This window comes from Artemia sp. Qi Xiang Cuo, chromosome 16 (genome assembly GCF_049724085.1).
Source record: "Artemia sp. Qi Xiang Cuo chromosome 16, ASM4972408v1, whole genome shotgun sequence".
Taxonomy (NCBI): Eukaryota; Metazoa; Arthropoda; class Branchiopoda; order Anostraca; family Artemiidae; genus Artemia; species Artemia sp. Qi Xiang Cuo.
The window spans coordinates 42,573,381-42,599,767 of record NC_142809.1 but is presented as its reverse complement, the minus strand read 5'-3'; the positions used below and the strand labels follow the sequence as shown (position 1 = coordinate 42,599,767).

Here is a 26,387-nt window from a genome sequence, read left to right as displayed (position 1 = left end):
CTTTTATTGACTCGATCTATTTGTCTTTGAAATATCTCCTACAGTACAAGAAATGGGGTAAAAAAAGATTCTATTTTATTCGCTTTGGTTTCCCCTTTCTTCACGCGACGGAGAATAGGATCGGATGGATATACGAGTCTGTGATTAGCTATATCTAATAACACTGTATTAGATTTAAAAAAATTAGCACCGATTATAGCCTCATATGGAAAATTCTTGTATATTATGAAGTTGGTAGGAAAGACTCTATTATCTTTTGTCACGTCTAGGCGTATTGAGCCTTTTGCTTCCAACCTATGCCCTGTGACAATAGTTAAACTAGGAAAGTTGAAAATTTTCTGTTGCTTGATATACGCTGGTAATTTATTGAATACATTCGAGTTTATTATAGTAACTGACGCACCGGAGTCTATTAGCGCCCTAAAGTAGATATTTGCAACACCAAAATCATCAAATTTCGGTAACATATCATTATTATCATTTGAAGATACGACTACTGGAAGGGACCTATAAAAAATACTGGACTCAGGGGTCCCGGGTAGTTTTCTTGGGGCCCAGATTCTTTTTTCTGTGCATTTATTTGATAGGTTGGTGTTTGAAATTGGGGCTTGGTAGAAACTTCCCTACCAAGCTGATTGACATTTGATTGTCTTGATTGCCAAGTATTATTACGCGGGTTGGCATTTCTTGTGCCGACGGCTCGTGGCATTTTTTCAGTTTGCACCGACGAAAAATTTCTTGACGGGTAGAAATATCCTCTGTTATCACTCGCATTCCTGCTAAATCTAGGAGTATACACTGTCTTTGAATTATACTAGCACAAGTTTTGTCGCGTAATTGGGCTAGGGAGTTGGTAAATATTGTGTCTTTTGGGGGGGAGGTTTGCATACTCTAATCATTGTCGGCAAGGCTTGCGGAATAGTTGCAGGCGTGGGGGGTTACTCCTATAACTTCCTGACCCGTTGGCATTAGAGTTTGTTCTCCCGAACAAACGGTTATAAAAACTGGGGGTTGTTGGTGTATAGTTGTTTCTAATACGCCATTCCCTGGCAATATGCCCTTTTTAATTACATGCGTAGCATATAATTGGGGGATTATTTAAGTAGTCTGTCGTGTTCGTGGGTACGAAACGCACAGTTCTTTGCCTGGTGGGGATTGAAGGTCAATTTTGACTTGGTTTTGGGAAATGATCTTTTGCGAACCATGCAGGTGGAAATTCTCGTGATTGTCCCGGCGTTGATTCTCCTATAGTATTTATTCTTAACTTATTATGGTTGGCCACAATCGTGTCAATTTCTACCATTCTTTCTACTTCTTGAACCGCTAGCTCTAATGTTTGAATATTTTTTTATATTAGCATTCGTACAGTTTGGGGCTCAATCCTTGTAAGAAAGCGTTTAGCACAATTTGATCATATAAGCTACCAGATTCTTTCCCATATTTTGCTTCTATTTATACCATTAAGTTGTGTAGGTATTCCCTAACATTTTGGGTCTCGTCAAAACATACTGTTTCGTGCTTTAATTTGTGTGTTGAACTGGTCTCAACGAATCTTTCTTGGAACGCTTTTAGCAATTTTTCTATGGAGTTTTTCGGGAAGTTGTTATCTTCCCCTAAGATGTTCTCTATTTGTTTTAAAAATATTAACGCTTGCCCTTTTAGTCTCATTAACAGCATGCCCACCAATGATTTTAAGTCCGTTTGAGTTGCTTCTACAAATTGGTTTAAGTGTATAATAAATTCATCTGCATCTGAATCTCCATTATTTGAGGGAAGGGATTTTGAAATTTCCACTGTTTTAGCAATAAGTTTTTGTTTTAGCAATTGTTCGTTTGGATCTAACAACATATCGGTAACTATTTCAAAAACTGTATAAATTTCGGAACTTTGGTTTTTTTTATATTACTTCAATTTGAAACTGTCAAATTTCACTTAGCTTATGAGGGGATTCTATTTCCTATCTTTTTCTTAGGGGTGTTCTTTTTTTTGTTTTTAGCTTAAGAGATCTTAGGCCTAACAAAATATAGCACTTTCTCTATGCGTAGTATTTCTCAGTAATCTTTTTTGAGGGGAAATTTTGTCCTTGTGTTTTGCTCCGTTAAACAGAGCCGCGCCAATTCTAATGGGGGGGGGTATTTAGGTTGTTTCACGTGGGGGGGGGGGTATTATTTTGTGTTTACAAATAGGGTTTTTTATACATCTTTGTAATGTTGTTATATAAGTTTTATACCTTAGTTTGAGGGGGAATTTCGTGTGGGGGGGATTAAAATAGCGGGTCAATCAGGGATAGTATGTTAATGGCCATACTGAGTCGAAATCCGATTACTAGGATTCAGGTTCCCTAGAGAGCGGATGCAGACACAAGAAATAATTATCCTGAGAAATGCTAACATGAAGAGATAAAATTAAGAAAGTAATGTATTTACTTTTACTCACATCAGTGGTACAAAGCTGGTTCAGGAATATCGAAATTATATGCACTTCAATTCACTGTCATAGGCACTTGGGTAAAATTACACACGGGAGCACATGCAATGCAACATAGGTCTGTTAATGATCTCAAACAAATTGACAAAAGTTATGAATAGTTAGATCATGGTTCACTTACATTAGACTGCTCTCAAACTGTACTCGAAGACTCGCTATAGACTCTCCTAAAACTCCTTCAAGACTCGTGCCAAATTGCTAAGTTGTAACTAACTATACTCTCCATTTTCGTCAAAGGTTACATTCAGGCGTTGCCAAAAAGCATTTTACATTGGTCCAATTGGTTCAATAGTATGTCCTATATTCCTATTGGACAGATAATACACCAATTGGCTACTTCAACTTTCATACGATTTATAGCTCTAAGACTTCACTTTGGAATTTTTCTTGACAAAACAAAGTGTTACTGTTGTATTTTTATTGCTAACGATATGTCACTTAGTTTCCAGATGGCTTATAATTTATCACGGTGAAACTTGTTAAGGGACAATAGAACTTAGATACATTGGAATACATAATTCTAAACTTAGTTTCAAAACTATGCAACTAGATTACATGAAAATACTTTCTTTATCTAGTGACTATTTTTTGTATGATAAATTCTACCTTCTGTTAACAGTTTGGAAATTCAAGCTCTTAAAATTTAAACTACATTGTTAGCCGCCTGTCGCGTAACATTTGGTCACACTGATATTTATTGCATATTTTGGTGACACAGAGATGGATTTATTTATTGCTGCTACATTTTCTGTGGGAAATATTATACAAAGTTTGTTCGATCAAAATACATTTGTTATGCCTCTTTTTAAATTGGACGATCAAGCCTTACTCGATCCGTGGGTTACTTGAATTTTTTAGGTTCATATTTTGGGGGATTTTATTTTACATGGGTAACTTTAATTTGGAAGATTTGAGGTTTTGAATTTGGATTCCGTTACAGACCTAATTTCTAGAACTTCCAACTACGTTGATCAAAATGGCCATCTCAAAATTTTGATTGGACGTGTTTGGGAAAATGGTGGGCGTGAGAGGGGGCTAGTTGCCCTCCAATCACTTTCGACTTCTAAAAAGCCCACTAGACCTTTCAATTTCCAATCGAATTAGCCCTTTTTGAAGTTTCTATGACAACGCTTTCTATAAACCCCTTATATACCCCAGGGCATAACGTACAACCTTTGTCCTGGGGGCTCTGGGGGGAGCGGGGTTGTCATCATCAAAGACACAATTTCCGAACCTTTCAACTATGTTGAATAAAATGTTGAAATAAAATCTCAAAATTTTGATTAGATGTGTTTGTGGAAATGATGGGCGTGGGAGGGGTGTTAGTTGCCTTCCAATTACTTTCGACTATTAATAAGGGTACAAGTCCTTCTAATCTCCTATCGATTGAGCCCTTTTCAAAGTTTCTACGGCAACTCCTCCGACTTGGTGGCAGCGCTGAAATTATTTTTTCAAAGTGCTTTTATATTTACATGCAACGAAAAAAAAAATTCTCCCTTAAAAATAAGGACCGAGAAAGGGTCAAAAAATTACCAAACATTTTTATGCTGTGAACAGCTGAAAACTTCAGCCCGTATTTATTTAGACCAAGAAGACCCCAATTCTGGAAAAAAATTAATTGTTTGGGAAGACGGAACGGCTTTTTCTTAACAACTTGAAACTTATACTCTCAAATGCTTGGGTCATAAGAACCCTAGAGAACAATAAAAATAAAAAATAAAGTTTAGTTTCCAAAAATAGTTTTTTGGTTAGGGCACGGGCCCCCAAATTTGATTCCGAAAATAGTCCAATCTTTTTTTATCGGTCTGAAACGCTCAAAAATTGTTTTTGGGCTAAGGAGACTGAAAGCTTTATTGGGAGAGTGTCTTAAAATATTTTTATTGGTATTTTTAAAATAGGTGGGGGGGGGCAAATTTTTCGACCCTTTTTTCAATGAAAATACCATAAAAAATTTGTTTTAATAATCTAGTGGGGTCTATGAGACCCGGAAAAAGAACAAAAATATGTGGTTCCTAATCAGTTTGAAAGTTTCAGTCGTATGTCCCTTCTACAAGGGAAACATAAAGCATAAAAACAAACAAAAAAACATTCTAAAATACTTACATAAATCATTCCTAAAAGCGCATAGTTTATTGTTATAGCCAATTTTCATCATTCGTTTAGATTAAGCTTTTCTTTGATAAACCGGTTCGCGAGTGAACCAGTAAGGTAAATAAGCAAAACTAATTAGTTAAATTTGACAAGAATTTTCATCCGAAAAGTTCAAGCATAAGGAACTATTTAAGGAACTATTAACTACACATCATTCTTATCCAAATGCCAACATTTACATAATTATACCTGTTACTTAACATATGTTTAATCATAGATATAAGAAAAAAGGATTTAATGAGAATTTTAACTTGACAAACAGCGCAAATAAATGTGTAGAATTATTTATACAATGTAACCAATAATTTACAGAAATAACATACACACAACATGTATATAAATAATGCACAAAAATAAATGTACTGAAAAATAAATGTAAACTTGGAGTTCAAACTTGGTCTTGCAAGGAATTAGGCTACGGTAACTGATGTCGTTTTGTCTTTCTTTGTATTTTCACTTTTAAATTGATTTTAAATCTTGCAGAAATTTTGCACAGCAGCTTCAGAAAATAAGTGGCGACTCTGGGATGCCAATCATTGGTCAGCCGTGCTTTTGCAAATATGCCACTGGGCCAGATCAAGTTGAGCCTATGTTTAGATACTTAAAATCTAAATTTGCAGGCCTCCATCTCATTTTAGTTATCCTACCTGGGAAACAAAGTTTTAGAAGGTATAGAGGTAGGTAATATAGTGGAAACACTAATATAGCGCTTCTGTAAGGAAAAAGAGAAAAAGGGTCATTGCCGATAATGGAACAGGATCAAGATTAGTAACAATAGGGTTTAGAGGAGGGATTTTACAATACATTAAGGAAGGAGTTTTCAATTCCAAATAACTTGATTTCTGGAGTAAGCATCCTGGTTATCTTTTTTTCTTTTTTTCTCCATTTTGGAAACTAATCCTTCCTAGATATATTGAACTCGATCTTTTAAGGGAGAATTCTCCTAAAATGTATAATCTGAGTCGACTCAAAAAAATTCTATTTTCTAAAAGCAATTTTCTACAGAAGATATAAAACATAACAGATGTATGGGATATTAGATTGAAACGGTTAGAAATTCGTGCATTATTTCGAAGATCGACATACTCACGATGTATGAAGAAATTCACCTTTTGAAGGGATGGGCCCAAATATGGAACGTGCGCAGGGGGGGGGGGGGGATTCTGGGTCTAACCCCCCCCCTCCCCTCCACACACACACACACATATTCTCCTGATATTCTTACGATTTTGTTATTTTCTCAGAAATTTTCAATAGTTGTACAGAGTAGGAGATATTGGTTAGTTATTTATCTAGGCCTAATTTGTTAACTGTTTCCAACTGTTTCCTGTTTCCTGTCTGTTAACTGTTTCCAACACATATCCAGTCTAGCTTCTCCGCCTCTGTCAAACAATCTTTGAGTTAACTGTTAGTTTGAAACATCATCTGGTCGCTGACCTTCTGTAGCTTTTAGGGAATAAAATAGTTATTCTTGCTAATCAGTTGACAGCCTTAATGAAAGGGTTGTAAAGATAGGGCAAATGTGCAAATAATGAAAAAACAACAGAGTGGTCTCCGGCTCTGGAGCAAAAAAATGACGAATTAGGGAGGTCGACTTGGAAAAAAGTGACTATCTGAACATTACGATTGCAACTGAGCCTTCAATGTTGCATCAAGAATCAATACTAAATGCCAAGGTAGTAGCAGACAAATTTGACAAAAAAAAAATTGAAGTCGAGCTTGACATTGGAATTTTTTAGAAAGAAGAAATTTGGTTGCCGATGAAAAGTTGCGTAATTTACTGAAATATTTTAAACCAAACAATTAGAATCCTATTCCAGTTGATGTTACTAGCTAAAAAAGGGGAAGTTTCGGGTTATTTCGATGGATAAGCACGCTTGGCTACCATTTTCCGCAGTGAAAAAGGGTATTTGTGCAAATATCATGCTTTGTTTGCTTATTATGAAGCCGGAAGGGGCACTCACCAAAAATTACGGCAACTTGTCATGGAGCCCAATGTGAATTGAATTAACGCTCCTGGAAGATATTTCTAAACATCATTCAAACTCCTACCATAAAGACGATTTTTGTTTGGGGGGGGGTCTGCAACCGGTGAGCAAGCAAAAGTCCTCTGCAATAGAATCCTTGAATATTCAGAAAAGAGTAGAAATAGAAATAAACAGAAAACTACTTTGTCTTACCACACAAACAATACTGTTGCTTGGACGGCAAAGACTTCCACTGCGTGGAAACGAAGATTTGGGGGAATTGAGCTGTGTAGAGCCTTTAAAAAACAATTTCAATTTTAGTGACGTCACTCGATTACTCTTCCTCCTAGAAGTAAAAGAAACATTCAATTTATTGATCGCAAGTCAATTTCATTTTGGAAGTGAGACAGTCAACAGTGAAAACATGTTCTACAAGTTTCAATTATGTTTGTATACATTGGGCAGCTGGTCATCCTGTGAGATTTGTACTACTGTTGATGACTTTGGTGAAAAGTGTAGATTGTGCAATCCATGTAGAGAATCTGAAGTGCAAAATAAAGACTTTAATTTTTGTCTTTAAGATGTTTGTGACTCACAGTAGGGGTTTCCTAAGCTCAAACTGTCACTATGATAAATATGAGGAATGGGAAAATACTTACCCTGGTACGATCGGACAAAAACTTAAACGTGATTTCAGTTTATTTTTACGAGACTGGTATCGTCGTGGTTTTAAATTGTTTTGAGTAGAAGAACCCGGTCTACGCTTCAATTGTTGGAATAATAAAAGACTCTGATTTTTACGACATTGTTTTGGGAGGAAGAACCTTGTCTGCGCCTCAGTTGTTGGAATAATAAGAGAGTCTGGTTTTTACGACATCGCTGTGAAGACAATGGCTACTATGATTGTAAAACTACGGATTATTTATTCGGCTGTTACAGAAGTTGATTCTTCATATGAGAATATCGTGTGTGATATTGCTTCAAATAAGCAAATTGAAACATTTGAATTTTATAATATGAATCAGAATAGTATTATTAACTTTAAAAGAGATATAGTAAAAGTGAAGTTTCGTTGTATTGTAGAAAGTGTGACCCTGACTTTGCATTTCAAGATGAGTACAGGCTGAATCCTGGCGAGCTGCTGCCATTTATCGTGATATTTTGATATTTTGTCATTGTGATATTTGATATTGTGATATTTTGTCTTGAGATTTTAATTATACAGCACTGGAAGGCGCCAATTAGACCAGGTAAGCCCCCCTATAATTCAGCCTATAGACACCCATGTATATTTGCACATTATGGAGGGGGGGAGGTAAAGTATAATAAACTTGCAGATAAAAAGTGTTAATTATAACAGTCTAGAGAAGGACATGTAGAGAAGGAAACATGTTAAGAAAACAATTCAGAATATGCAGAATAATTGTAGATAACACATATTGCATGTATCTTAGCTATAGTTTATCCCTAACTCCTTCCCCTAGTGTGCAAATATATAACCAAAATTATATATTTCCAATGCATTCCCGCATCAGTAACTTGTTTTTCTGGTTTTTGTTTTGCACAATATATTGTTTTTTTTTAGACCAGGGTACTTCTTATAGAAAGAAATGTCATAGGAACTTCAAAAAGAGCTCATGGAGGGCAACCAGCTCCCCCTCCCCCACGATAATCACTTCCCCAAACACATCCAATCAAAATTTTGAGATAGTAATTTTGTTCAGCATAGTTTAAAGGTCCAGAAATTATTACTTTGAGAATGTGGACTTTCAAAAAAGTGATAAAGTAATAGGCCTGTTTTTTCACTCATCAATGTGCTAAGATCCTACATCTTTTGTCAGAAAACGCTTAGAAGTGAAATCTTTGAACGAAGATCTTACATCTTTGGTCGTTTTTGTGCAAACGTCGTTCATCATTCTGCCCTGATCAGCAATCTGAGAACAATGATGAGAAGATCATCAAACTTCTCTCAACATTATTCTACGTGGCAGAACAGTGGCAGTCTTCACACTTTTTACTAACATCAGTGAGCTGTAAGATCTTAGAACAAAGATGAGATAAAAAACGATAGTCTTTGCAGAAAGAAGTAAAATCTTAGTGCTAAAAAACGGGCCTAATATCTCAAGAACAACTTATATTAATAAATTAGATCTTTAAGAGTAAATTGTGGGGGATTTTGAACTATCCAGAAGGCACTAGGTGTATACTTTTAGTACTACAACTACAGTTCCTGTAACTATTGATGTTAAGATTACTAAGGTGAAGGCCCTCCCCCCCCCCTTGATTGAAGTACCTTCGACTACCGCTGTTGTACTGTATGACAAACTCAAAGAGTTCCTTGATATCTGTAAAGTACCTGTTATTAACCTTATTAGTATTGGCACAGACGGTGCTAGTAACATGTGTGGAGTAAACCACTCCCTTTTTACCCTACTACGAGACAATGGCTTACCCTATCTTCAGTTCTTCAAGTATGTTTGCCACTCACTCCATGTGTGTGCTTCAGAGGCGGTCTGTGAACTCCCTTCGAACCTTGAGTTTATGATGTCCGAAACATATAAATGATTTAATGTAAGCCCCCTTAGAAGGGAGACATATCAATATGTATTTAAGTTGATAAACGATTGAAATTCACCCTTACGTATTATTTCTCCCTCAAATACTCGTTGGCTCTCTCAGTACAATGCCTTGGTTCGCATACATGAGCAGTAGTTGGAGCTCACCACACACTTCAGTCTAGCCAAAGAGAAATAACTTTGCTATACTGCCAGAGTGCTACACGCTCTGTATCAAGATGAGCAAAACATAATTTTTATTGCGTTCTTGAAGCCATTGCTGTCTGAATTTCAAAGGGTCAACTTGCTGTTTCAATACGCCCACGCTGACCAATTTCGTATTTTTGAAGAGCTGCACGGTTTGATACTAAGTCTCCTGCGTAGGATATTCTGCTCATCTGCAGTGGCTTTGATGGTTAATATAGACTTCGAAATCAATTATTTGCCGCCAGATCAAGTTGATTACAGACACGATTTCCTGATTGAACTGGCCAAATCTAAACTTTCAGACACACAGAAGAGCGAAATCAAAATACGGTGTTTTGCGTTCCTGAATACTGCGGCTAAAGCGGTGCTTAAACGAATGCCTCCTGCTCTGGATTCGCTCTTAAAGCTGAAATGTTTATCCCCTGTGATTTGCTTGTCTCAGTTTCGACCCCAATTTGGAGACTTGCCATTGAGAATTGTTGCTACCACTGATCTCAGTACTTGGAGAATCAGTGGAGGAAACTGTTGGACGCTAATTGGGCATTTGTGTGTGGAGGAACAGTCCCCAAAGACTCCTATCAGTTCTGGCTGTCCTACATTATCTTGATGCTGTTGGGGCATTTCCTTTTCGTGAGTTAGCCAAGCGGGCATTGACCCTGTTGAGTTTGCCAATTAGCAATGCGATAGTGGAACGGTCCTTTTCTATGATGAATGTCATTAAGAGCAAGCTCTGAAACCGTATGCTCTTGCCCATGTTGAAATCAATACTTGCGTTCAGGCTGTGGTTTTCAGCATGGGGCTCTTGTTGCTCGATCGATGTTTGAGCCTACAAAGCGTATGTTGCTTTTGAATAGTGATATTTATAAGGCTTATGAAGTCTGACCAAACAACTGATCTAGTCTATCTAGATAATATCCTAGCCTCCTTTGATTCTTAAATCTCTTAGTGCCTTATGGATCAAAGTGTCTTTCTTTTTTGTTTTTGTTTTTTTAGTTGTCTCTATTATTTCATCTTGGGATTACGAAGGCTTTTGTATTAACCCTGTTCTCACGTTTTTTTTGGGGCCATACTATAATCATAAAATTATCTTTAAATATTGTGTTGCAACTGCTTTTCAATAGTGATATTTATAGGGCTTGTGAAGTCGAAGAAACTGACCAAACAACCGATCTAGTCGATCTAGATCGGAATATCCTAGCCTCTTTTGAGTCTTAAATCTCTTAGTGCCTTATGGAACTAAGTGCCTTTTTTTATCTATCCATATTATTTCATCTTGGGATTACGAAGACTTTTGTATTAACCCGCTCTCACGTTTTTTTTTCAAACCTTACTTTAATCATAAAGTTATCTTTAAATATTGTGTTGCAACTGCTTTTCAATAGTGATATTCATAAGGCTTGTGAAGTCGACGAAGCTGACCAAACAATCGATCTAGTCGATATAGATGATACTCTAGCCTCCTTTGAGTTTTAAATCTCTTAGTGCCTTATGGATCTAAGTGCCTTTCTTTTTTGTTTCTGTTTTTATCTGTACGTATTATTTCATCTTGGGATTACGAAGGCTTTTGCATTAACCCCGGTCTCACGTTTTTTTTGTTTTTCTTAGGCCTGACTTCAATCATAAAGTTATCTATAAATATTGTGTTGCAACTGTACCAAATAAAGCGTACCAAAAATTTTTATGCGATAATCAACAAAAAATATTGTTACTAGCATATTCATTGGAATAAGTCATATTTAATTCTAAAACTTAATAAAAAGAGTTCACAGCTGTTTAACCATTATGACGCATAAAACTGCAGCTAAAAACAGATGAATTTTGGTGGATCACATAAGTCGTTGTTCTTCCGTGAAAGTGGAGCAGGATGAACAAAGAATAAGCAAGCAAGGTAACAGTAGAATTAGATTAGGGGCAAAACTTTTTCTGACTTTAGCACGAAAGAACTATTTTAGCACTATTTCATCTTGTACAGCACTGTAGCATGTGATTCAATTTGTAGCAGTTTCATAATACAATTTTCTAATTTCGGCTTCGACAAAACAATAAGGACTCTAAAAAAGGTTAGGGAATTAACAAAAAGTTTGGACCGCATTTTTCCGTATTTGTTTTGAGAGATTTGTGCAAAGTTTTATTTACCCAAAGCCACGTTTTTGCCGTGTTTGTTTGAAAAGATTGGTGCTAAGTTTGAAACAATCGGACAAAAGAACTGATCTAGAACTAATCGAACTACGCTTATCGGGCCATGCGCAAATTTTTTTTTTTACTGTAGCACCGAAAATTGTTGTGAAACACACAAATTTGGGCAATTTTAGAACTTTATAAACTGACCATGATGGCAGTCTTGGTTTTCAAAGGCTCGGGCGTATTTTGGCTTGTTTTCAAAGGCTCGGGCTTGTGTTTTGTTTGACTTTCTGGCAACCCTGCACCCAGGTGCATATAATGAATACAAACATCTTGAAGAAAATCAATAACACCTGCTGGTTGCTAGGAACCCAGAACTGGTTGCTCTGGCTGTCAAACCCAAAAAGCCCCCACTACTCATATACATTAAGTTAGAATTAGCTATATAATCTATGCCTGTCTGAAGTAACTTGACTTTCTTTTACATTATAGATGTTTCTATCTGCCATACGAATATTTTTTCGTTTTATTTTCAGAAAAGGTTTGCTTTTTAATCAACATAACGTGGATTTTTACTTGTTATTAGAGCAAATCATTTTGGACACTAAAAGCGTCTCATTAAAGCACCAAGTTTCCTGGGGCCGACGTAGCTGAAACGCACGTCCTCCTCCAAAATATGTTCTAAACTTCACTCTTTACCCCCTCCCATGAAGTCACTCTCAATTTCCTTGAATAAAAATATTAGTCCTGGATCAGGATCATTATTCCATCTTTGCTTGATTTTCTACAACTAGACCTGTTTTTCGTTGTTAAGATATTACTTTCCGACCGTGACATAGGTCACACTGCCACTTAAAGAAGATCAGGTATGACATATGTTTTTGAAAACTCGGATTTTATCCTAAAAGTTGAGATTTTAGCACATCGATTCACCTACTAATTTGTATTACGGACTACGATTTTACAATACGATTGATTGTTTATGTCTTTTTCTTTTTAGGCGAGGTGAAGCGGGTTGGTGACACAGTATTGGGTATCCCAACTCGGTTAATCAACCCACTTACTGTGATTAATGGTTCACCTAAAAGATTGTTTAATTTCTTGGTCAAGGCTAGTTTTAAACTTTATAGTGTTAATAGAACTTTGGCTCCTGGTGTCAGATCAAAGGTAATCTCTTTTTTTCTTTTTTTTTTATCTCTGAACCTTCAGTTTGCATTCAGCAATTCTTTTTATTTCAAAAGCAAAGTTTAATTCTATTGTAGGTTCTCAAAATTTTTTTTTGGATCCGTGTTCAGCATGGATTGAACCAGAAACTTTATTAGAGATTTAATTAGTCGAACATGAGCTTGAAAGAAGATTAAGTTCCCTCGTGGCGAACTTATACAGCTTTTCAATTAATGTTAGTTTGAATTTAAGGGTATTTAAGTTTAAAGTTCTCTGTCAGAAGAAGAGTCTTAAATTTTGTGTAGTATTTGTCGACATATTTAATGTTTTTAATGCTAGTTTTCATCAGTTAAATTTCAGTTTAGAGGAATTTCAGTTTAAAAATAGTTCCTCTTTCAAAATACGTATTTTAAAATTTGGTCTAAGTTTTCGTAAAGTTTTTTGGATCCATCTCGGTCATGAATGAAACAAGCAATTATTAATGAAGGCATGATTTGTGTAATATTAACTATAAACAAAGATTAAACTCGGTTTGGGTTAACTTTAAAATTTTTAAGACCATGGATTAAGATTGAAAAATTTGATAGATAAATAAAATATGTAATTTTAGCTTAAAAGAAGATTAAGCTCTGTTTTGGCTAACTTGTACAGCTTTACATGAATTTCACTTCAATGCTAGTTTGGTTTCAAAAGATTTTGTAAAACATAACCTGAATTTTCATTAATTTTATCATTAATGTCCATTGATGCATCTTCAGATTCAGATTCAATCGGGTTTAATTAAAACAAATAGAAATAAATAAAAATAAATAAACATCTCTATGCAAAAAAATGCACGTTGAGTCCCTTAAAAAAATAACGATTCCTCCTAATCACGCTTTACGACTCTCGCTTAACTCCTCAACACAACCACATCCCACAACCATATAAATCACTATCTATGAGATTCCCCCTTCCTCCCCAAAACCACAGCTACATTAACCTTAAAAAAAAAAAATCAATAAAAAAAAATAAAATAAAAAAAAACTGAGATAATAATGATAATAATAAAAAAAATCTCAATTATTAATAAACTCTGTTTATTGAACATTGAATAAGATATTTTTTCAGATTATTTTGAAAAGACCCAAGGGAGTTCCTACATCTCAGCTCTTGTGGAAGCATGTTCAACACTTTCGCGCACGCCACATCCGGTGCAAAATCCGACTGTCCTGTAGGTGTTCGTCTCACCAGAAGGTTTGAGGCAGATCTCGTGTTCCTAGGATGCTATTCCAATACCAACTGGAATAGACCGTGGAATGCTGATGGAAGTAATCCGGAGAAAAATTTAAAAACGATAACTTAGCATGATAAATGATAAAGTGATTCACGGGAAAGAAAATCGTCCATATTTCCGATTATTTTCTGGACATGTTTGTGGATTGAATCAAGCCTTTTCAGGTGGGATGTAAGTTTTGACTGCTAAATTGACGCACAATACTGTAGATGAGGCTTGATAAGTCCATTATAAAGTAGACGAAGGGTTTTTTGAGGGAATGTGTGTTTCAGTTTCCTGATAATCCCAAGATTACGGGAGAGCTTCAGCTCCACAGCATGGATGTAATGTACAAAGAAAAATTATCGTCAAGGAGTACACCTAGGTACCTGGCATAGCCAGTTTTCGGTCGTCTGATCGTTCCTCGAGAGGTCGTTATTCCTGATACCTCTGGGCGAAGAGGTCCAATCCTTGAGAAGAAGAGAACGCAAGATTTGTCAACATTTATTATAAATCGATTGGCATCCATCCAAATGTAAGTTTCTTCTAAGATGACCTCAAGTTTACTCTGGAGAGCTGACATGTCGGTGTCACAGGAGGCCATTGTAGTGTCATTCGCGAACGCCACAAGTTCATCCGATTCATCATCGTTGCTTGAAATTTCTAGGTCGCAACATAGTTTGCAGTACTGTGAAGTCCTGGAGTTAGGGCTCAGAACGCGACTTAGGTCATCCACATGAACCAGGAATATCAGTGGGCCTAAAATTGAGCCTTGCGGCACACCGAAGTTGGCAACGATGTCATTCAGTGGATTTTTTATATAAACAAGTCGGCTACTGAGGTAAGACTGGAACCATCGTAGAGCCTCTCCTCTAACCCCAATCTGCTCTATTTTACCTAATAGAATCCCATGATCCATACTGTCGAACGCTTTTTTTATGTCAAGAAAAATAGCAGCTGGCACAAGTCCCAGGTCAAGTGCTTTATTAATGAATAGGCTTAGTGATGCCAGGGCATCTTCCGTCGAGTTTCCAGGTCTAAATCCAAACTGGCGTTCGTTAAGGAGTCCCTTAGCTTCCAGAAAAGAGTAAAGTTGGTTCTTCATAGCCTTATCAAAAACTTTGGAAAACACCAAAAGAATAGAGATGGGTCGAAAGTTAGACGGGTCATCTTGAGGGCCACCTTTGCGGAGGGGAACTACTCCTGCCTTCTTGACAAGTAATGGAAACAATCCTGTCTCCAAAGAGAGGTTTACCAAATGTGTTAAAGGTAGTAGTACGGACGGCAATACTGCTTTCAACACTGTAGTATGGACGCGGTCAAATCCAGAGGTAGATGCTCCTCTCAAGCCTTTGACAATCATCGAAACATCCGTCGAAGTTACAGGAATGAGTGCCATCGACTTGACACACGCTGGGACCAAAAAGACCCTGTAGGACTTTCTTGGGGGTAGCACTGTGTTAGCCGTTTTTTCTCCAATTTTGGCGAAGAAGGTACAAAGAGCTTTTGCAACTTGTGCTGGTTCAGTCAAGGTTTCTCCATCAACCGTAATTTTGTATGGTAGTTCAGGCTGTTGGTTATTCGGTCGTAACACTGAATTGACTGTCTTCCATACTTTCCTTCCATCCTTCCCACTTTCGGCTAGCCTTTGATTAAAGTAATCCCTTTTAGCTTTTCTGAGAACTGAGCGTAGGCATTTCTTATAAATTTCATAACTCTGCAGGCTAGCTACATTTGGTAGATTACGGTATTCCGCCCAAAGATTATTCTTTTTATTGATGCACCTGAGTAAACTTTCTGTAACCCATGGGCAAATTGGTGCCTTTTTTCTTCCGCGTTTCTTTATTTTTTCTTTAAAACAACATGCCTCATATAGTGTTGTAAATGTACTGTGAAAAATTTCAAATCCTTCATTCAGATCTTCTTTCTCCATAACGCTATCCTAGGTCGTTTTTTACAATTCCTAGGTAATCAAACCAAATTTTTATCAACTTAGATAAAAAAATGGAATATAAAACCTAGTTATTTTAAATTAACTTATTGCCTTTGATGCTTCGAAAACGGTACATAAGTGGAAGTGGTCCGACATGTCACTGATGATTACTGAAGCCGAGAGTGGAGGTAGAGTAGTGAAAATATTGTCTATTAGGGAATGAGTACTCTCAGTTACTCTCGTTGGGATAGTTGTCGACGGGTAAAGATTAGATCCAGACATAAGAGTGAGAAGTTCATTAGCGGTATTAGTTAGGGGATAGGCTAGGTTGATGTTGAAATCACCCATGATGACCACATCATGATTCTGTTTTTCAAACATTTGGAGTTTTTTCAATAAATATTCCAAAAACAAAGAAACAGAACCTGACGGTGTTCGGTAAATCTCTCCAACGATTACCTTCCGTTGTGAAGGAAGGGACATATCAAGAAAAAGTGACTCAAAAATACCTTCTATATTTCGAGTAAGTTTGCCATTAACACAGACTGGGTATTCGCTCTTTGTGTAGATTGATGTCAGTCTGCCTCGACAGGAGTGTTTCACACAGTCCAAGAACGTCAGGTCGTATTTGTCGGCAAATGGTCATTACATTTGTCAGTGACGAACATAATCCTTGGCAGTTGAGCTGAACTATACTGAGCTGAGATTCAGAGCATCCCAGGGGCATACTCATTAACTGAATATATTTACTTCGAGGAAATTCATTTTCACTAAAAAAAAGAACAATCATTTTCATTACTAATTACTCTATCAAAAATTTTTTCCAAATTTAAGAACGACTTTTCTAACTGTTCTACCTTTTTTTGAGCTGCTGGCAAGATAGTGGGCCTCGGAGACGAAGACAAGGAACTCAAAACTTACCCAAAACTCTCTGGGGAATGTGGTCGCATCTTGGAGCAAAGCAGAGAGCCGTGAGAAATGCACACACCCGAATGAACTTCATTGAAACTGCTACAAAAAACTGATTTAAACAAACATAAATTACCACAAGAAACACAGAAAAATGGAAAATGAAACATTTCTGGAGAACAAATTACTCATTTCGGCAAGCGGCAAAAAAAAAACTAATTCATCAATGACAATAGTAGTATGTTAACTTATACTTTGCGTAGACATATAGCAATTTGAAATATCATATGGATTTTGCGTAGACATATAGCAATTTGAAATATCATATGGATTTTGCGTAGACATATAGCAATTTGAAATATCATATGGAATTTGCTTGAAGCTATATACTTTGCGTACGCCCCCGTACCAAACTGGTTTTTTTCTGATAGATATTCTATTCTAAAGGTCATTACATCTTTCTTTGCCAAGAGATTTACGCAATTTAAGGACAAGTTTATCTGACTTAGATTTCTAGTTCATGATATACAAGTTTTTTTTTAGGTTAAATCCGTGGTCATTCATCTGTAAGTTGATTAGTAGGTTTTTTTTTTTTTTTAAACTTGGCTAATAGGTTTTTAAACCTATTACTACGAACGCTAAATGCATTCTATTTTTGGAACTAGGAGCCAGATTGCGTGATGCTATCAGACTGGTTTCGTTTCATGGGTTCATTAATAGAAGGACTAATGTTTTTGAAAAGGGGTAATTACTTCTTTAGTTTACGAGATTTGCGAATTTTTTGCGAAAAGATATTTGCGTAAAAGTATTGCGATGGTTAAGAATGCCTCACGGGTAATTAAAGAATGGTATGCTTGCATCAACAATACAAAGAATATGCTCGGATACTTAATAGATTTGACGCTTACAAGAGACATTGCTAGAAGGTATTCAATAGCTTAATTGAAAAGTAACGATAGAATGACATTGTGACTTGACCTAGCTTTACCTCACCGATGTGGTCTGTATAATACATAAGTAATGTTTGAAAAGTATTGTCAATTTAAAAAGAAATGGCTGAAAAGTGTTTTGAGGGGGATGGGTTGCAGGGAGGGTTGAGCTGCACGAAGGTTCAGTTAAAGGGAATACAGTTGCACGGGGGATTTCGGTTATACAGGGGGTCAGTTACAAGGGGGATTCAGTTGCCCGGGGGTTGAGTTAAATGGGAATTGAGTTCCACGAGAGTAGTGCTTTGTCGTGGTTTAGCCGTGAGGTCCCTTACCACAACCCCAAAGGGCTCCGATTCCCCCCTCCCAACCCCGAAGGAACCCCCGGGCCGCAAATGTTATATAGGCTCCCAAAGGGGCCGTGGTTTACCTTGTAACTTTTAAATTCTCTTGATTTTCAAAGTTCCGTTTGAAGGACTCTGTTGTTTTAAGCCAGTGTGATTTTTTTTTTACATGGTGTTCGTTCAAAAAAGCTAGAATTTCTATTAAATAAATAATTCTTATATTTTTTCTATTCAATTGAAGGCGAGGATTTCTGTTAAATAAATAATTGTTATAACTTTTAAAATGACGTCACGGGGGTTGAGGGGGCTCTGTCCTTTTAAGCCGTTTGATTTTTTCTTTACACTGTGTTCATTCAAAAAGCGAGGATATTCCGTGTGATTTTTTTGGGAAGTTTAATGAATTTATTAGTTACCTTGAGTTCAATGACTCCTCCCCTCAATGACTTCCAGGAGTTTTATGACTCCTCCCCACAATGAATTCAGATGGTTTTAGGACTCATCCCCCTAGCCATAACTCCATTCAACCTTGAGCGTAGTTATAAAAGTTTGATGAAGTATTTTTCTGCTTAACAACTACATTACTAACTTCCAAGATGATAGGACTTATTTTTTAATTTAATTGGGAATGAAAAGTCAAAGTCTAACATAAAGAACAAGGTATTTCGGAGAGGGTAGCTAACTTCATATACGGGATAATTTCCATTCGTCTTAGTTTTTAACGATGCTCCTTATTTCTAGTTCAAAATGCTGATTTTTCAATTTAATTGGGAATGAAAATTCAAATTCTAACATAAAGAACAAGGTATTTCTGAGGGGTTAGCTAACTTCATATACGGGATAATTTCACTTCATCTTAGTTTTTAACGATACTCCTTATTTCTAGTTGAAAATGCTTATTTTTTTATTTAATTGGGAATGAAAAGTCAAAGTCTAACATAAAGAACAAGGTATTTCGGAGGGGTGTAGCTAACTTCATCTACGGGATAATTTCCATTCGTCTTAGTTTTTAACGATGCTCCTTATTTCTAGTTGAAAATGCTTATTTTTTTAATTTAATTGGGAATGAAAAGTCAAAGTGCCAGAATGGTTGAAATCCACTAGCTCAGTATTGGGGTCTTAGTCCACCAGCCTGAATGGTGGAAATCCACTGGCTCAGTATTGAGGTCTCAGTCCACCAGTCTGAATGGTCGAAATTCACTAGCTCAGAATTGGGGTCTTAGTCCACCAGCCTGAATGGTCGAAATTCACTAGCTCAGAATTGGGGTCTTAGTCCACCACCCTGAATGGTTGAAATTTACTAGCTCAGAATTGGGGTCTTAGTCAGTGTTCAGATTGGAGCGTTGGGGTCCGACTATCTGGGCTTTATTTGTCAAGACCTGAATGCTAAGCAATGGACATGAGCTCGATTGGGACCCCATTGTGAAAACGGAAAACAAAAAACAAAAAATGTATTGTTGATATGTGTGTAGAGCATGGCATGGTTACCGCTAGGGGCAACAGTCTAACCGTTGACGGTTTTAGGTATCCGTGAATAAGTTCTAAGGTGAGAGTGGAAATTGGGACAAATTTTTGGAGGTGCCCACCTCACCTGCTCAGAGTCTCAGGCAAGTGACCCCAAATTTGAAAAAGTGGAAATTGGCTCAGATTTTCTAAACTGAGCTGAGACAATGAATAGATACTATTGGGAAAGTTATTGGAGACGCTGGGCATCCTTGAACAAGTGCTAAATTGAGGGAGGAATTTGGGACAATATTTGGGGGCACCCACCCGCCCAGAGTCTCCGGCAGGTGACCCAAAAATTTAAAAAACACAGAGACGACAGATACAAAGAGACGAATCACACACAGAGAGGACAAACACACAGAAACGACACATAGAGACGACACATACATAGAGACGATACACACACACAGAGTCAACACACACAGAGAGATGAGACGCACAAACAGAAATGACAAACACACATAGAGACGACACACACAAAGAGACGTCACACACACACACAGATACGAAACACACATAGAGACAACACACACATAGAGACAACGCACACACACACAGAGACAACCTCCACACAGAGACCACAAAAACATACACAGAGACGACACACTCAAAGTGACGACATACACATAGAGACGACACACACATACAGACGACACACACACACAGACGACACACATAGAGAGACGACACACACACAGAGACGACACACTCAAAGTGACGACTTAAACATAGAGACGACACACACACAGAGACGACAAACACACAGAGACGACCGACAAACAGAGACCAATCACACACAGAGAGGACAAACACACAGAAACGACACATAGAGACGACACATGCACAGAGACAATACACACACACAGAGTCAACACACACAGAGAGACGAGACACGCACACAGAAATGACAAAACACACATAGAGATGACACACACAAAGAGACGTCACACACACACAGATACCAGACACACAGAGAGACAACACACACATAGAGACAACACACATCCACACAGAGACGACACACACACACAGAGACGACACACTCAAAGTGACGACTTACACATAGATACGACACACACACAGAGACGACAAACACACAGAGACGACACAGATAGAGAGACGACACACTCAAAGTGACGACTTACACATAGAGACGACACACACACAGAGACGACAAACACACAGAGACGACACACATAGAGAGACGACACGCAAAAGGAGACGAAAAACACACAGACACAACACACACACAGATATGAAACACACAAAGCGACGACACACTCACAGAGAGGACAAACACACAGACAAGACAAACACACACAGAGATGACAAACACATAGAGACAACACAGACATAGAGATGACATACACACAGATACAAAACACCCACAGAGACGACACAAACACACAGAGTCCACTCACACACAGAGAGGACAAACACACAGAGACGACAGACAAACATAGACGAATTACACAAAGCTATGACTAAAGTACAGAAACAGCACAGAGTAACTACACAGTCACAGAGAAGATACACACATACAGAGTCAACACACACACAGAGACGAGACACACACACACACAGAAATGACAAACACACTTAGAGATGACACACACAAAGAGACGACACACACACACAGAGACGTCACACACACACAGATACGAAACACACATAGGGACGACACACACATAGAGACAACACACACACACACAGACAACATCCACACAGAGACGACACAAACACACACACAGAGACAACACACCCACAGAGACTACACACTCAAAGTGACTACTGACACACAGAGACTACACATACGCAGAGACTACTAGCACACAGACACTACACACACACACATACACAGAGACAACACACACATAGAGACAACACAGACACAGAGACAACACACACACAGAGACGACAAAACAGAGAGAGACGATACTCACACAAAGAAAACAAACACACATAGACAACACACACACACAGATACGAAACACCCACAGAGACAACACATGCACAGAGACGACACACACACACAGAGTCCACTCACACAGAGAGAGGACAAACACACAGAGACGACAGACACAAAGAGACGAATCACACACAGAGAGGACAAACACACAGAAACGACACATAGAGACGACACATGGACAGAAACGATACACACACACAGAGTCAACACACACAGAGAGACGAGACATGGCGTATCTGATGAAATAATTTAGGTCTTATGATCAATTTAATTTATTTTTTTTTTAATAAAGTAGTTTTTTTTTTTTAGTAAGGACACTCATAACAACATGCACACAGAGAGAACGCCACAGATACGAAACACACAAAGCGACGACACACGCACAGAGAGGACAAACACACAGAAACGACACCCACACACAGAGACGACACACACATAGAGACAACACAGATATAGAGATGACAGACACACAGATACAAAACACCCACAGAGACGATACACACACACAGAGTCAACACACACACACAGAGGACAAACACACAGACACGACAGACACAAAGAGAAGACTCATACACAGAGAGAACAGAGACGAAAAACACACAGAGACGACACACATAGAGAGACGACACGAAAAAGGAGACGGCACACACACAGAAACACCACACACACCGATACGAAACACACAAAGCGATGACACACGCACAGAGAGGACAAACACAGAGAAACGAAAAACACACACAGAGACGACACACACATAGATACCACACAGGCAGAGATATTACAGACAGACATATACGACACACCCTCAGACACGACACACACACACAGAGTCAACTCACACACACAGGGGACAAACACACAGAGACGAATCACACACAGAGAGGACAAACACACAGAAACGACACCTAGAGACGACACATGCACAGAGACGATACACACACACAGAGTCAACACACACAGAGAGACGAGACACACACACACAGAAATGACAAACACACAAAGAGATGACACACACAAAGAGACGTCACACACACACAGATGCGAAACACACATAGGGACGACACACAAATAGAGACAACACACACACACACAGACAACAACCACACAGAGACGAAACAAACACACACACAGATACGACACACACACAGAGACGACACACTCAAAGTGACGACTTACACATAGAGACGACACACACACACAGACGACAAGCAAACAGACACGACACACACACACACACACACACAGACGACACACACATAGAGACCACACAGAGACAGAGACGACACACACACAGAGAAGACAACACAGAGAGAGACGACACTCACACAGAGACGACAAACACACACAGACAACACACACAAACACAGATACCAAACACCCACAGAGACGACACATTCACAGAGACGACACACACACACAGAGTCCACTCACACAGAGAGAGGACAAACACACAGAGACGACAGACACAAAGAGACGAATCACACACAGAGAGGACAAACACACACAAACGCCAACTAGAGACGACATTGGGACAGAGACAATACACACCCACAGAGTCAACACACACAGAGAGACGAAACGTGGCATATCTGATGAAATAATTTAGGTCTTATGATCAATTTAATTCATTTTTTTTAATAAAGTAGTTTTTTTTTTATTAAGGACACTCATAACAACACGCACACAGAGAGAACACCACAGATAAGAAACACACAACCAGACGACACACCCACACAGAGGACAAACACACAGAAACGACACACACACACACAGAGACGACACACACAGAGAGACGACACAGACAGAGAGATGACAGACACACAGAGACGACACACACAAAGAGACGAATCACACACAGAGAGGACAAACACACAGAAACGACACATAGAGATGACACATGCACAGAGACGATACACACACACAGAGTCAACACACACAGAGAGACGAGACACACACACACAGATATGACAAACACACATAGATATGACACACACACAGAGACGTCACACACACACACAGATACGAAACACATAGGGACCACACACAAAGAGACACAACACACACACACACAGACAACAATCACACAGAGACGACCCACACACACACACAGAGACGACACACACAAAGAGACGACACACTAAAAAGTTGGGTTAATCTAGGTTCACTTAGAGTGGCGCGCCACTCTAAGTGAACCTAGATTAACCCAACTTTTTAGTGTGTCGTCTGCAGTACGAATGGTTATGAAGTATATCTCTCTTCCGTTAAGAAAGATGACCCCTTTCAGCGAGAATAACTGCTGTCATTCTGTTATTAATTACATAGTTCCCTTTTGGTAAACTTATACTGCTTCACAAAAATTTTGAAATAAAGTTAAATCTGCAGTACGAATGGTTTTGAAGTATATCTCTCTTCCGTTAAGAAAGATGACCCCTTTCAGCGAGAATAACTTCTATCATTCTGTAATTAACTACATAGTTCCCTTTTGGTAAACTTAAACTGCTTCACAAAAATTTTGAAATAAAGTTAACTCTGCAGTACGAACGGTTTTGAAGTATTTCTCTCTTCCGTTAAGAAAGATGACCCCTTTCAGCGAGAATAACTGCTATCATTCTGTTATTAATTACATAGTTCCCTTTTGGTAAAATTATAGTGCTTCACAAAAATTTTTAAATAAAGTTAAATCTGCAGTACGAATGGTTTTTAAGTATATCTCTCTTCCGTTAAGAAAGATGACCCCTTTCAGCGAGAATAACTGCTATCATTCTGTTATTAATTACATAGTTCCCTTTTGGTAAACTTATGCTGTTTCACAAAAATTTTGTAATAAAGTTAATTTTGCAGTACTAATGGTTTTGAAGTATATCTCTTTTCCGTTAAGACAGATGACCCCTTTCAGCGAGAATAACTGCTATCATTTTGTTATTAATTACATAGTTCCCTTTTGGTAAACTTATACTGCTTCACAAAAATTTTGAAATAAAGTTAATTCTGCAGTACGAATGGTTTTGAAGTATATCTCTCTTCTGTTAAGAAAGATGACCCCTTTCAGCGAGATTAACTGCTATCATTCTGTTATTGATTACATAGTTCTCTTTTGGTAAACTTATACTGCTTAACAAAAATTTTGAAATAATGTTAATTCTTCAGTACGAATGGTTTTGAAGTATATCTCTCTTCTGTTAAGAAAGATGACCCCTTTCAGCGAGAATAACTGCTATCATTCTGTTATTAATTACATAGTTCCCTTTTGGTAAACTTATACTGCTTCACGAAAATTTTGATATAAGGTTAACTCTGCAGTACGAATGGTTTTGAAGTATATCCTTCTTCCGTTAAGAAAGATGACCACTTTCAGCGAGAATAACTGCTATCATTCTGTTATTAATTACATAGTTCCCTTTTGGTAAACTTATACTGCTTCACAAAAATTTTGAAATAAAGTTAAATCTGCAGCACGAATGGTTTTGAAGTATATCTCTCTTCCGTTAAGAAAGATGACCCCTTTCAGCGAGAATAACTGCTATCATTCTGTTATTAATTACATAGTTCCCTTTTGGTAAACTTATACTGCTTCACAAAAATTTTGAAATAAAGTTAAATCTGCAGTACGAATGGTAATGAAGTATATCTCTCTTCCGTTAAGAAAGATGACCCCTTTCAGCGAGAATAACTGCTATCATTCTGTTATTAATTACATAGTTCCCTTTTGGTAAAATTATAGTGCTTCACAAAAATTTTTAAATAAAGTTAAATCTGCAGTACGAATGGTTTTTAAGTATATCTCTCTTCCGTTAAGAAAGATGACCCCTTTCAGCGAGAATAACTGGTATCATTCTGTTATTAATTACATAGTTCCCTTTTGGTAAACTTATACTGCTTCACAAAAATTTTGAAATAAAGTTAATTCTGCAGTACGAATGGTTTTGAAGTATATCTCTCTTCTGTTAAGAAAGATGACCCCTTTCAGCGAGAATAACTGCTATTATTCTGTTATTGATTACATAGTTTTCTTTTGGTAAACTTATACTGCTTCACAAAAATTTTGAAATAAGGTTAATTCTTCAGTACGAATGATTTTGAAGTATATCTCTCTTCCGCTAAGAAAGATGACTCCTTTCAGCGAGAATAACTGCTATCATTCTGTTATTAATTACATAGTTCCCTTTTGGTAAACTTATACTGCTTCACAAAAATTTTGATATAAGGTTAACTCTGCAGTACGAATGGTTTTGAAGTATATCCTTCTTCCGTTAAGAAAGATGACCACTTTCAGCGAGAATAACTGATATCATTCTGTTATTAATTACATAGTTCCTTTTTGGTAAACTTATACTGCTTCACAAAAATTTTGAAATTAAGTTAAATCTGCAGTACGAATGGTTTTGAAGTATATATCTCTTCCGTTAAGAAAGATGTCCCCTTTCAGCGATAAATAACTGCTATCATTCTGTTATTAATTACATAATTCCCTTTTGGTAAACTTATACTGCTTCACAAAAATTTTGAAATAAAGTTAAATCTGCAGTACGAATGGTTATGAATAATATCTCTCTTCCGTTAAGAAAGATGACCCCTTTCAGCGAGAATAACTGCTATCATTCTGTTATTAATTACATAGTTCCCTTTTGGTAAACTTATACTGCTTCACAAAAATTTTGAAATAAAGTTAAATCTGCAGTACGAATGGTTATGAAGTATATATCTCTTCCGTTAAGAAAGATAACCCCTTTCAGCGAAAATAACTTCTATCATTCTGTTATTAATTACATAGTTCCCTTTTGGTAATTTTATACTGCTTCACAAAAATTTGGAAATAAAGTTAACTCTGCAGTACGATTGGTTTTGAAGTATATCTATCTTCCGTTAAGAAAGATGACCTCTTTCAGCGAGAATAAC

General features: G+C 37.5%; 1 protein-coding gene across 1 annotated transcript in view; it reads left to right on the top strand.

The window, feature by feature from the left end:
* The window catches only part of LOC148942927 (protein argonaute-2-like), a 205,234-nt gene that overhangs the window by 98,252 nt on the left and 80,595 nt on the right, over positions 1-26,387 (top strand). Inside the window, exons 5-6 of the mRNA XM_089102272.1 lie at positions 5,122-5,315; positions 12,489-12,655. Of these exons, the coding sequence (XP_088958398.1) occupies positions 5,122-5,315; positions 12,489-12,655 (361 nt within the window). The remainder of the gene's footprint in view (positions 1-5,121; positions 5,316-12,488; positions 12,656-26,387) is intronic.